The sequence below is a fragment of the Taudactylus pleione genome, unplaced genomic scaffold (genome assembly GCF_031769625.1).
Source record: "Taudactylus pleione unplaced genomic scaffold, aTauple2 ptg000041l, whole genome shotgun sequence".
Lineage (NCBI taxonomy): Eukaryota > Metazoa > Chordata > Amphibia > Anura > Myobatrachidae > Taudactylus > Taudactylus pleione.
In genome coordinates, this window is record NW_028284443.1 from 57,035,936 (window position 1) to 57,050,357 (window position 14,422).

The 14,422-nt window shown below is 42.6% G+C and overlaps 1 protein-coding gene across 4 annotated transcripts in view; it reads left to right on the top strand.

Moving 5' to 3' along the window:
• The window catches only part of ABCC4 (ATP binding cassette subfamily C member 4 (PEL blood group)), a 392,497-nt gene that overhangs the window by 167,825 nt on the left and 210,250 nt on the right, over positions 1–14,422 (top strand). For all 4 annotated transcript variants that reach the window (XM_088458987.1, XM_088458994.1, XM_088458999.1 and 1 more), the window contains 6 exons: positions 700–796; positions 2,001–2,213; positions 2,394–2,534; positions 4,313–4,350; positions 6,493–6,593; positions 12,379–12,525. In XM_088458987.1, coding sequence (XP_088315113.1) covers positions 700–796; positions 2,001–2,213; positions 2,394–2,534; positions 4,313–4,350; positions 6,493–6,593; positions 12,379–12,525 — 737 coding nt within the window. The remainder of the gene's footprint in view (positions 1–699; positions 797–2,000; positions 2,214–2,393; positions 2,535–4,312; positions 4,351–6,492; positions 6,594–12,378; positions 12,526–14,422) is intronic.

Consider the following 14,422-nt stretch of genomic DNA (forward strand, 5'->3'; position numbering starts at 1 on the left):
TTGTGGCCTTCACTCATCCAGAGATTGTCAGTGACATTTATATTAAGTACAAGAATTCAGTGTCCTTCAGCACTTCCACTGTTTGTGAATAAAGCCTTGATCTATCTATAATAGGTGTCATTATTAATGTGAACTGATTGCTCAGCTACTCAATTACAATGCGTACGTAGTAACGCATAATTGAAAATCCTATTTTGAGACCCTTTGTTTCCCAATTTTTAATTATAATGTATATTTTCTGTTGGGAAATGGTAAGAGGATGCCTGAAAGGAAGCTTCTTTAGGGCTCCTCTCCCTGGGTTACTAGTTGGCAGACACGTTAGACAGATGAGCCCAATCTAGGATTCACCTTGAGATTCATGCAAATCCCTTTCTGTTGCACAATTTGGGTTCTTCAAGTGCTGAAGATTCAGCCAAACCAATGTCACTCTTGGTTATATTGAGTGTGTAATGTGCAGGAGAAATAGTTATACATTCCAAGAACAAATAATAGAGACATAGCTCTCTTGTTTATATTTCATATTTTAATTTTACTAAAGTTTGGATTCAAAAAATATTTTTAAATATGGTTTAATAATTGGATGAAAACTGAAATATTGAGCTGGTGCAGATGTTTTTTTGTGTCCTATTATTTACTGTTGTATAAATGCAGCAATGTTTTTGCTTATTACTGACAGATATGTAATGGTTGGTCTTCCAGGTGTATCTGCCAGGCACTACGTAAAAAGCTCTGCATTTTGGTGACCCATCAGCTACAGTACCTGAGTGCAGCCAAGCAAATTCTTATCCTGAAGGAGGTAAGCTCCTCTTTACATGGAAATTGTCACTGAGCAGATGTTGTAGATACACTTGGTGGAATTTACCCACTGATGGGTAAGGTTTACCATTCTGCTATCGGCCTCATGTACATTTACAATGAATGAATGGTTACCATCCATATGCTTCTAATATGGTTTTATATATGATAGTGCCACTAGTGGCTGGTACCCCTTTTACCACCCTATGGAAGTTTGTTTTACAATGCTGTGCCCATCGGGTGAATAGGTTTTTCTATTAAACACAAGGAAACCATGTAAGGCCCATATTCATTTAGCCGCGAAAAGTCGGAATCCGCGCAAAAGTATCGGCAGGCTTAAACTTATCTCCGTATTCAATTGCAAACATTTATCGCGTACACGAAAACGCAATGCAATTTACAGGCGAAAAAGATTTGCCACTGGATAGGTGGAGAAAAATAGTGCAGAATCGCTATTTTGGGGTGCAAAGGTGGGGAAACCACTCAGCACCTTTGGGACAGCCCACCAAAGGATAACTGCATCAAAAAAACCCTATAAAATATTGAGGTACACCCCTAAAAAAGCACTAAGTGCAAAGTGGGGGTACAAACTTAAAAACTAGCTAAATAGACTTTTCAGGGGTCTGCAAATAGGGGTGAGGTGTTTTTTTGATTGCAGGTGTTTGCTGAAGGTGCGTTTTTTTAAGTTTCTTATAACTTCATTTTAGTAACTTTCAAATATGCTTGCCCCTATTTTCAAGTACCCTAAATTTGACAGGACTACTTATTTTCTCAAAAAAATACTACTTTGTTATTCTTTGCCACTTGTGCAAAGATGTTAAATAGTGGCAATTGTGCGAACTTAAGTACCCCAAACTGTTTCATTAGGGCTAATCGGGCACTACTACATTTACCCCCAATGTTTCTGCATCATTTTGGGGGTCCAGGATGATTTCCACGATTCAGACACCACTTTTCGCCTGTTCTGACTTCGCGTGTCTCCGTTTCACGTCTTTTGGAATTGAATAGGGCGAATTGCAGGTATGCGCATGATAAGTTTCCGTGGCTAAAATACGCGATATAGGCGAAAAGTCCGGCATGCGAAAAAGTATCGCGGGTGCGAAACTAATTGAATATAGGCCTAAATGTGTTAAACCTGTTCTGAATGTTTTCTGAGAGTGGTACACAGTAAAATGTGAAACTTGTGTGTAATTACTGATTATAAGGGCCAGATGGTAGGAAAGGGAACATTTCCAGAGCTACTCCAATCCGGTGTCGACTTTGCCTCTCTACTGAAAAGCGGAGATGATGAGCAGTCATCAAATCAAGACGGAGCGCTGATAAAGTCGTCCAGGAACCGAACCTTCTCTCAGTCGTCAGTCTGGTCTCAGGACTCTTCAGTGCAGTCACACAAAGAAGGAGCTACAGACTCTTTACCAGTGAGTCCAATAAATTGCTCTGTTTTCACAGGAAGAGTGTTGGAGATATAAAAATATAACCATAATAGCACCTACCAGTTTCTTATTTTATAAAAGAGGACGAGTTCAATATACGTTCTATTGGGAATATATCATTTGTCTAGTCTCTCTCCACCTGGTGACTTGTGTTCTTATTCGCAGATGGAACCTGTTCTGACGGCAGTTCTGGAAGAGAGTCGCTCAGAGGGCACTGTGGGCTTCAAGGTGTACAAGAAATATTTCCTGTCTGGATCCAGCTACATGATAATTTTTGTACTCTTCCTGCTGAATGTCTTTTCACAGGTTTGTGAAGGTTATGAGTTTTGATAATAAAATGAATTCACAGTTCTCTGTTATTATTGATAATACATTGGTTGCATGGCTTTGTCTTTAAGCTACTAGGGTAACTTCTGTAAAGCGTACAGTCATTTTTTTTCCTAGAAATTTAGGGCCTGATTACAAGTCGAAGTAATGTCAATATTTACGCAAATGATCTATGTTTTTCAACTGTGCATACATCTAAGTTGCTAAACTTTCGCACAGTGCATGCATCCAACATTGTGCATGCACAGGGATTGAGATATATACGGTAACAGAAATGAATAGGGTGGTGACTGGCAGGTGGCGATGGTCCATCTTATGGGTGTGTTATGGGAGTGTTGCGAGCATGTTGCTGAACTGGTTGCAAACTCAGGTGCTTAATTGCTCACATTGGGAGCCTTACTCTGACGAAAAATCTGCACCTAGCAATGGGGATGGTGTAAGACTGAATGGTTGTGTCTAAAGACTCTCAAAGTAGGTGTCTCAGGGCCTGATTCAGACCCGGTCGCGAGCGTTGTGCGCTCGCAACCGGGTCGATTGTGGGCTGGTGCGCATGCGCACGATGGAGTCGGCTCCATCGTGCGCATGCGCGAGACCCGGACAGCGATGGACACTCCGTCGCTCTGGGTCTCGCAACAAAGGGGACGAGCTGTCGATGTTGAGTGACAGCTTGTCCCCTTTGGTGGGCGGGCCGGGGGAGTCGCTGCCAAAACGGAGGCGTTCCCATGTGAACGCCTCCGTTTGTGGGCGGCCCCACTGACATCACGAGTGATGTCAGTGGGAGAGATTTCGGCTCTGTTAGAGCCGAAATCTCTCTGGGGCTTGCGGCAACGAGACCCTTGGGGTCTCGTCGCAAGCCCGATGGTCGTGATGGTCTTGACCATCGCGACCATCTTCCTGGCCGCTCGCTATAGCTGTGGGTGGTCACCCACAGCAATGCGAGCGGCCAGGAGGCCGTTCTAAAAAAAAAAAAGACCAGCCCTGATTCAGAGCGAGCACTCTGTCAGAGCGTCCGGCTCTGAATCAGGGCCTCAGTTCTTGCACAGTCAGACACACACTGGAACACCAGGCTGATAATAGCATTAGTTTATATAGTCGCAGATGTGACTATGGCAAAAGTGACTAAAGCAGTTGCTACACTGTGCGACTCTGAATCAGCCCCTTAATGTATTGGTATTTGAGAAGAAGATGGGATTACAAGTACCAGTAAATCAGACACTAATTAAGTAGCAGTACTTTCCTATGGCTAGCATTTGGTACTACTATGTTAGATGTTTATTAAACATTGAGCCTGATAGTTGTACACACACCCGATGCTCACAGAAGCCAGTGGGAGATGTCTATTTACACAAGACTCCTCCTGCAGCATTAGCATAGAGAGTCGCAGCGGCTGTTGCATCTCTGAATGAGGCCCATGGTTAGGTTCTTACAAAGCTGCATCATCTGCCAGTTTCCGCTTGGATGCGCCCATTTATGCAGCCTCATGCATGGTTTACCACCTAACGATGCATGTATTTAGTATGAGCATGCCAGTATTTAGTATGAGCATGCCAGTGAACACATAAGAATATGAGTGCATAGGAATATAGACATTGAATTTTGCAGAGCGCCAGCATGTATTTACCCTCATGGGATCGGTTTGAAGAATGTGATCACTGTGTTTAATTACATATTATAATTGCCCATTAAGCAAATGCAGACTCTGCATGTTTGGCTGTATGAAATGAGCTATGGTAATTTGTTATATTTTGTACCCTTAGGTTGCATATGTTTTACAAGATTGGTGGCTCTCTTATTGGTAAGTTATTCAGTATAAGAAGATAGAAGTTAACCACAGGGAATTTTAGTGTAGACCATATAGAATTACAATTTATGCTCCTAATACCTGGAAAACCAGGAGGTTTTGGTCGCATTGTTCACAAAGTCGGGTAATGGATAGCTGGCAAGGACCAGCGATGCGCGTGCACGCTGGGTCCTTGCCGACCCCGACTAACTACTGAACATGCCCGTCAACCTCACGACGCTCGTCAGGTTTGGCATGTTCAATGATAGGAGGTCGGGCTCCTGTACTAAATGACGTTCAGTGAACGCCGTACAGTGCGGGCATCGCGCCTCGGCGACCTGAAGGTCTGAACGCTAGACGTTCAGTCTTTCAGGTCACCTAGTGGATAGGCCCCGTAAGAAGGAAAAAATAAGAGTCAAACAGGTACAAATGTAGCCTTCTCCGCCTCTCAGAAAACCGAATAATTGGCTGCAATATATTTATTTATACATTACACAACAGGGTCTAGGTAATGTCAACAAGAGTAATTCTCTGACAATATATGTAAAACATTTTTAAGATGCATGTGACTATGGCCAAAGAACTTCATTTTTCCATTCCATAAGAATAACATGTGTCAGGAGATGTGTGCTGGTAATGTAGGAAGCAGTTACCTGTGCAGTAGTGTACATTGTTAGCAAGGATGGAGCGGCACATAAGGGGGCATGATGTAAGGTAGGGAAGGGGGCAATGAGGAAGCCACTGACTGAGAGAGGAATGTAATAGGTTGTGAGTTTTCCATGAGTTGAAATTTACCAGAAATTGCTGTAAGATTCCAGCAACTTTCCACTGGAGGTTGCCATATGTAATAGAAGGCGGTTTAGAGGTTTATTTTGAAAATTGACTGCGAGTTTCAGTGTTTTGAGGCCGGTACTGTCGTAAAGAGAAAATTTACAGAAATTGGCTAAAAACTCGCCAAACAATGGTTAGGGCCAGAGCGATTGTTCAGACTACATGTATTTTCAGCTATCTGTCCAGAAATATCATAATAAAGAGCCATATTAAACAGATCTATTACTTTGGGGGTGATTCAGAAATGAATGCAAGTGCCCAATGTTTTACTTCTGTGCATGCGTCCGAGGCGCACTGCGCATATTTACCAACGGTTATCGTGGGGGACTCGGATCAGAATTGCACAGAAATAAATGCAATTCAATAGACATTCCTGGGTGTGACTGGGAGCTTGGCGGAGCAGGATTGTGTTGGAGGATGCAGTTGCACTGGCAGTCATGTACCGATGGACATTCTGAGCCATCATATGGTTGCTGAAATATCTGATTATGTGGACAGTTTCCAATTGATGGTGCAATTTGCGTCGCAGTCAGTGGGCATCTCAATTGGACGTCTATCAGCCGCAGCATTATCATAGAACGCAGTAGATTCTATGGGCCAAATGTAATAGGGTGAGAGTTTAGAAAAGTGAGAGTTTCTGACACTTTTTAAACTTTGATAATGTAATAGAGTCCAAAAACAAAGTAACAGAGCAAACTTGCATATTTTTTTAGACTTAAAAAACTCTCACGATTTAAAATCTCATTCAGATGTTTTCCCATTTTGAAGATAAAACCCAATCAATGTGAGAGTTTACTGCTAAACTCTCACATTTTCTAAACCCTCACCCTATTACATTTGGCCCTATATATCTTGTAAATATATTGTGCAATCAGTTATGCTGGCTGCAGGAACCGCCGACAATGACATCACAACTGGGTGGGCAAATTTAAATGCACGCCCACTTGTGATGTGTAGCCAGACATAACGAGCGGCTGGTTGGTAAATGTTTATGCTTACTAAATCGGCAGGAAGGTCGGCCGCCCGCTGGGTTGGTCAGGTGATTAGATAGCGGAAGGAGCAGATAGATAAAAGAGATTATAGATGACAAGCAGCTGTCACACTGAAGTGTGAGGATTGTAAAGACAAAGTTCTCTCTATATGAAACAAATTCTGCTTGTTTAGGTAATCCATTCTCCTTTCTGTCACTTTAATGACTTAAGTCGTTTATGGCAAAGATAGATCTCAAGGGAAATCAGCAATAATGTTACAAGCTTATTGATTGGATGTCAGTTCTTTGCTGAAGTGTTTATTTTCAGAGTTGCTGATTTGTGCTTCCTCTATTAGGGCGACAGAACAGGAAAAACTGAATGTTACCTCCGGAACCAATAGCAATGGTACAAATGCAGAGCAGTTAGATCTCAGCTTATATTTGGGTGTCTATGCAGGTAATGCACAATAAATATTGTATAGACATGCTATATCAAACATTTTTGTTTTACCATGGCTACTACAATGAAATGTATACACTTGACATAGCTGTTATGCTATATATTTGTACATACCTTTTATAAGTATGCCTTGGTATTTTTGTATTGTTTCCCTTTGCCCTTTAGACATGTTTACAGCCCCAGTGATGTGATATCTTGCCCCCAATAATGCCAGACCCACAATTACACTGGATAATAATTGGTATTTGAGATCTCATAGCAATCCTTTGGCCTTGCTTTTCTAATGTAATATTATGTTGCTGGTTTACATGTCATTTGCACTGTAGACATTTTAATAAACACATCTTTGATTTCACTTCTTATACCACCTTAGCTTGCTGACACTTAAAATGCATCTGCTGCTTAAGAATATTAAAGCATTAGGAAGTACTTGGTTCAGTGTACAAAATGGCTACCTGTTATATGCATAGATGCATTGTTTCACTGTGTGACTGTGACCATCCATTTCACTAGTTGTTATGGTTTTATACTTCTCCGTATATATTTATTAAAGATGATGGCAGATGTAGCTTATTTCTACACTAAAAGATTTTCACAGTTTGCATGTTTATATTCTTGGAATTCGTTGGATTTCACTAGATGCGGTTATAGTAGTAATTATCGTCACAAGGATATTTGATTTTGTTCATCCTCTCCAATGCCTTTGGATGTCCACTGAAAGTAATTTGTATGCATTGTTTATATATATATATATATATATATATATATAATCGAATACAATTTTTAAAGAGAATCATCCACAGAATGGTTCCGGCACAGTAAGCTTAGAGTTATGTTTTCTGCCTGGGACATAGTGAGACAAAGTGAATTGGAGAACACACGGAGCTGACACTGGAATTTACACAAGGATTTCCAGAAAGTCATTGTTGGCCATTGCAATTAGCCACTGGGCTATTCATTTTCATTGTTATTCAAATAAAATGTGTGTATATTGCATTGAATTTCAAATTACTAGCATTATGTGTGGGCTACACACTTTGTAACTTACTGTAGGTTGAAGAATGAATAGAGACTTGTCAGCTAACCAACTTCAACAGTTCTTAAGGTGCGTACACACGGTACGATAAAAATGCACTATATGAACGATACCGATATTGATGATATCGTTATAATTCATAACGTGCATTTTTCGGTGCCTCTAACCCACCAACGACCTGCGATGCGCAGGCACGTATGGACGATAAAGATATCGTCCATCGACCGTGCACGCACGATAGCGGGTCGCTGGCCGTCGTTGGTGTGCTGGATAATCGATATCGATCATCCAGCACTCCGGGAAGGTGCAGGTCGATCAGTCAGCGATATCGTTATCGCTGAATGAGCATACCATGTGTACGCACCATTAATATTTTGTGCTCTGCAGTCAAGCAAACTGTTTTGATCAGTTTTGGCTTACCCATAGTTTAGCATCATATTTTATTTATTAGCAGTTGCACGCACGCCATAAGAAAAAAACAAACAGTATATTCATTTTTTGGACTGTTATAAGGCAGTGCTGCCACTAGGCGGAAGTGCTTGCTCATGCCACAAACTTCAGTCTGCAACACATAAAACATGCATCACATATTCAGTAATTGTATCTGGTACAAGTCTCAGTAAGTTTGCGAATGTATCAATTTGTAATTCAACAGCCCATGTCTGTAACCACTAAGAATGTTGATGTAAAACAAACTGAAAGAGGAAAAATGGATGCAATAAAGCAATATATGAAAATGTAACATATTATTCTCATTCTAGCCATTTTTAAGTAACTTTTTATTGCAGCTGCATCCCCATCATGATCCCAAACAATTACAATAATGGCTAAATATGTATATATGTATAATTTTCCAACAGTTCTACAAATAAAAACCTTATTTGATATAACAAACAGTATGGCATGTCTAATAGGAAACATATATAGACACATATATAGTGTTCACTCTAGCTCCAGCAGCAGGCAGGACGCTGGAGCTAGAGAGGACACTTCCACGCGCGTGCACACCCGAAAAGGGGCGTGGCCGTTGAAAAGGGGGCGTGTCTATAAGACGCGTCACCTTTTCGTCACTCTTGGGGGTGTGCCGGCACTTACGGACACGCCGGGCAGACCCCAAGCGCTGCTGACAGGTAGAATAGATGCCGGGTGCATGCGCCAAGCGTCTATTCACCGGTCGTGACCGGTTCACCGCACGTTTCCCCACCCGCGGGACACTGCGATCCGCGGGGGAAGACAGCACCCTCAGGCTGTCTTAGTGGTGCGCTGCATGGTGAGTGCAGAGAGCTTTTTGCCCTCCAGAAGTTGGTCAGGGTGCTTTTTGCTCTCCAGAAGGAGGGCAGGGCACAGCGCCCCGCTAAAACAGCCTAGCGGGAATGCTACATATAATATCCCAATAGCAAAAAGTTACTAATATCAAAGCCATGTAGAATATTGGATCTCTGGAAGAACAGTTATGCGAGGCTAAAGCTGGGTACACACCTAACAGATAGGATGCAATCGGGAAACCGGCTGTCTTAATCCCGACAGCCGGCTTCCCGACTGCTTTATCCCGGCGAAGGTTAAATGACAGGCATCTATATCTAGATGCCTGTCATTTTCCCGGCGCTGGGAGACAGTCGCCCGGCATCGCAATCGAGGGATGCCTGGCGCCGCGAGCGTTAGGTTTAGGGCACCCGGGGGGACTTAGGGTTAGGCACCCCCCCAGGCGGGTTAGGGTTAGGCTAGGGGAGGGAGGGTTAGGGTTAGGCACCCCTGGGGGGGACTTAGGGTTAGGCACCCCCCCGGGGGACTTAGGTTTAGGCAGCGGGGAAGGGGGGGATTAGGGTTAGGCGCTTACAGTGGGGATTAGGTTTAGGCACTTGGGGGGGAGGTTAGGGTTAGGCACCCCTAAGGAGGGTTAGGGTTAGGGGGTTAGGTTAGTTTTTACTTACCTGCGGACGATCAGGATTTCCAGCGCTGTTGGGCTTCCGCTGCCGGGATCTCTGCTTCTGTCGGCCTGCCGCGCCCGAGATTCAAACTGCCGGCCAGAGGGACAGCGGATTTCATAACGATTCCTACACACTGAACAACTATCATCTGTCATGTTGATCGACAGCTCGCCCAATTTTGTAGGCGGGGCAGGAGGGTGGCTACAGAAACTGAGGCGTTCCCGAAGGAACACCTGCCGTTTGTGGGCGGCCCTATTGACGTTATACAAAGAAAAGGTAGTAGCGCTACACAACTCAATGACATGTAGAACTCATGCATATGGTATTATACAGACAATATATTTAATGTTATTAAAAATATTAAAAATACATTGACAGTGTCAAAAGATGTATGTGAATATATAAATCACAATTGATGTGACATAAAAACATAAAATCTCACCGATAACCTCAATGCCATTGGGGCCTGTTCATATACAGCATATTGATGGGGGACACAGGAGTATCAACTAAATTTATATCCACTGGATGTTTATCCTGTATGCCGCTAGAGAAGTTTCCCTTGAATAGATGTTGAAGCAAATTGAATTGAATGACAGGGTCCTCAACCTATGCGGTGCCCACAGGCGACAGGAATTCCGATATAGCTGGATGTATGTCCTGGTTGCCGCTAGAGGGATGACCCTTAGAAATGTGATGAAACAATTCAAGGTAGATGGGTCCTCAAAATTTGCGGTATCCACAGGCAACAGATGTCCCGGTATAACTTAAGTATGTAGACTGACGCGTTTTGCTGCAACAAAGTGTAGCTTTATCAAAGCAAAACGCGTCAGGACTACATAGGGACTTTCACCCATACCTACTGCCTATCTTTCCAACATCGGATCCATTTGGCCTTATACCAGCTTTTTGGGACAATAGGACTAACCAGGAGGATTTCAACACTTAAGTTATACCGGGACATGTGTTGCCTGTGGATACCGCAAATTTTGAGGACCCATCTACCTTGAATTGTTTCATCACATTTCTAAAGGTCATCCCTCTAGCGGCAACCAGGACATACATCCAGCTATATTGGAATTCCTGTCGCCTGTGGGCACCGCATAGGTTGGGCACCCTGTCATTCAATTCAATTTGCTTCAACATCTATTCAAGGGAAACTTCTCTAGCGGCATACAGGATAAACATCCAGTGGATATCCATTTAGTTGATACTCCTGTGTCCCCCTTCAATATGCTGTATATGAACAGGCCCCAATGGCATTGAGGTTATCGGTGAGATTTTATGTTTTTATGTCACATCAATTGTGATTTATATATTCACATACATCTTTTGACACTGTCAATGTATTTTTAATATTTTTAATAACATTAAATATATTGTCTGTATAATACCATATGCATGAGTTCTGCATGTCATTGAATTGTGTAGCGCTACTACCTTTTCTTTGTATTTTGCTTGTGATAGGGAGTGACTAGCCCTATATTAGTAGCTGCTTGGCAAGAACTACTCATTTCAGCGCCTGTTTTTTTACCTATTGTTGGTATTTTTTCTCTCTGTTTGGCCCTACTGACATTACTCGTGATGTCAGTAGGTGGACTTCCTGCTCTATTAAAGCAAAAAGTCCACTGGGGCTTGCGGCCACGAGACCCTACCATAAGGGTCTCGTCTCAAGCCCGATGGTCGCAATGGTCTTGACCATCGCGACCATCACATTGCCGCTCGCATAAGCTGTGGGTGGTCACCCACAGCTATGTGAGCGGCCAGGAGGCCGCACAAAAAAAAAAAACGCCCTGGTTCAAAGCGAGCGCTCTTTCAGAGCGTCCAGCTCTGAATAAGGCCCACTGTATTCTTCTCTTACTCTCTTCCCATATTATTGGACATTAAGAGTTACCCTCAGAGGATCCTAAACATCTGAATTTGATGGTCATAAGAAGCTTTAGATCCACATTCATGAGACACAGATGGGACGCTACTGCTGCTAGAGACTAGGGGCCTGATTTAGAGCTGTACGCTACACCGATGTTTTTGCAGTTGAGTGATAATCAGAAATCTGAGCATGTCTCTGAGTCGCACTGCCCATGCGTCAAGGTACATTACTGTAGTTGCTCGCAGTGACTATTTGCAGTGTTACTAACAGTTGGGGAGTGTTTGGGGGAGGTAACGGGAAGTGGTGGCTAGAATGCAGGGGCATGTCACACCCTGCGTCTGTGATCCAGTGCGCAAGAAATATGGCTCCGGCATCTCAGTTCCCACGTCCATTCTGTGGGACCATGGGCTTACTCAGGACTTCAACAGTTGAATGATTGCTACTATTGCTACTTCTATGCATGCAGATGCTACGACATTTTACACAGATGATTGGTGGGCGGCTCAGTACATCTCCCGGTAGCTGCGACATTTGCATATTTTCACATCGCAACTTGGTACACAAGCACAGCGGTGGCAGCATTCGCACACAGCTTTAAATCAGGCCCTGTGTGTAGTCATCACCTGACCCCATTTGGTCCCCATAATGATCCTATTGATATTTATATATTTATATATTTATTTCAGTCCATACACATGGCAACTTGCCCAGTACTGCAGAATGTATGGCCAGCACTAGGAATAAATCAATTCATGTGTCTACAAATTTGTATGTGTTTACTACGTGAACACAAAGTAGAAGACAGATTTTTTTTATACAAAATCTGTCTGTAGATTAAATATGTATGGAATCATTTAGTACAGGCACTGCTTTCTACTTATAAAATCCATTTATACAGATGTTACTTCTTCTAGTGCTCTACAATATGTAATACTTGTATTATTTCAGGCTTAACAGTGGCTACCATCTTGTTTGGCATTCTTCGTAGTCTGCTGATGTTTCAAGTCCTCGTTTCTGCTGCCCAGGCCTTGCACAACCAAATGTTCCAGTCACTCCTACGAGCGCCTGTCTTGTTTTTCGACAGGAACCCAATCGGTAGGTTTCTGTCACATTACTTTTACTTTGTTGAACTATGGAAAATAATCTGCCTTTTATGTTAAGTACCAGCAAAACAAGATCAAAGGTATTTTTGCCACTCCTTAGTCTGTATGACGTACTTAACATTAGTGTTATTACAGCAGTTGAAGAATACAAGCATATAATTTCAATGCATTTACTTGTGGGATGTATAGTTTATTATAGTATTTGGTTATGGTATTGGTATTTTATTTAATTTTTAGCTTTTAAAAAAAAAAACCCAAAATAACAAAGAATTGTTGTCATCATTTGTGTAAATAAGCATTTTGGTAACTGTGTGTGCGCACAACAAATAATAATGCATACCTTGACATCCATATTCCTATTCCTACACATCTTACACTTGCCACTTCTTCCGGTTAGAGAAGTGGGACGTGTGAGGGAAGAGGCAAGCGTAGGCATTACAATAACGGCCCGTTCTCACAAATGCACGTTAGTTAGCCCTTCTCACAGACGCATATATCTCTTGCAGGGCTTGAGGACTAGTGCAGTGAGCCGAGCAGCTCATGATGAACATCGGCACAAACCTTTGCAATGTAAAATAACAATAAAAAATGGCGTGGCTCCCCCTTTCCCAAAACGTGGTCCCAGCACTAGCATAGACTGGGTTGGTTGTGGAAATACCATGGGGTCCCCTCAGAAAAAAAAAGTCCCCTGTATCCGGTACTAAGTTTTGACATGCTGGGAGAGAGGGAGTGCAACAACTATACATTTATTCATTTATTTTAATTATTTGTTTACTTAATAATATATTTTTTTTCTTTATAGTAAAACATCAGTTATGTTGAGCATACACTGGCAGATAACATGCATTCAGACCATCAGACATGTTATCTGGGAGCCTGACACCCAGCAGATATCACGGGCATACACTGTGAGATATGTCACAGTGTATTGGCCACACGATTTCTGCGTGCCTCCCCTGAGAGGGGGACTTTTCCCTGTTCCTCTCCTGTGAGGGAGCAGGGAAATGTCCTTCGGTCGGCTGCAGCAGCGCATACACTGCCCGATGCAGTTGACTTGCAACTCCACAAATATTGTATCAGACAGACATACTGGATGATTCGGCATGTCCAACCGATGTTTTTCGATCGGTCGTGCAAGTGCACCGTAACAATTATCTGGTCGTTACGCTAATATCAGCTGGTTTACCCAGATAATTGTATACTGTATGTCCAGCATTAATGTTCACTGTAGTCTCTGCAACATGATGATATGCGAGATAGCATGTTTTACGTAGTCACATGTATTTAGCATATTGTATGGTTGCACGTGTCTGTTTTTTTTAATTTTTTGGCCAATGTGTTCACATTCCGGGCCTGACTCAGACTTGGGAATAGTAACGGTGCATCGGGACAAACCATCTTGCAATGCAAGTGGTGCAAATTCATACTTTTGTTTGCATGTAGGGTAAATACTGGCTGCTTTTGCATGTGGCCCAGAAATGCTGGACAGCTGTATTTTTACACTGCAATTTATATTTCAGTTTGAACACTCCCCTCCCAAATCTAACTGCTTTTATAGTTTTGACCAAGATCCACAGTTACTTCAGCAGGTTATACATCAGACCAACTTTGCTCCAACGATCGACCTGACCAACCGTCCAACTTGTCTGTCCAACTAAAACGTTGCTCTACACATCTAACCAACTTTTTAATAACAGACCAGCCAACTTTATTATCAGACCAGCCAACTTCTCTCCAATTTATGATGTCACAGAAGTAGGCGAACAGTGTCTGCCTACTTCTGCATGTTTTGAATAAATAAATTAGGATAAGGTAGGTGAGGTTAGGGTACAGAGAAAGAGGTCAGGAGGAGGTGGGTAAGGTTAGGGCAGAGAGATAGAGAGGTCATG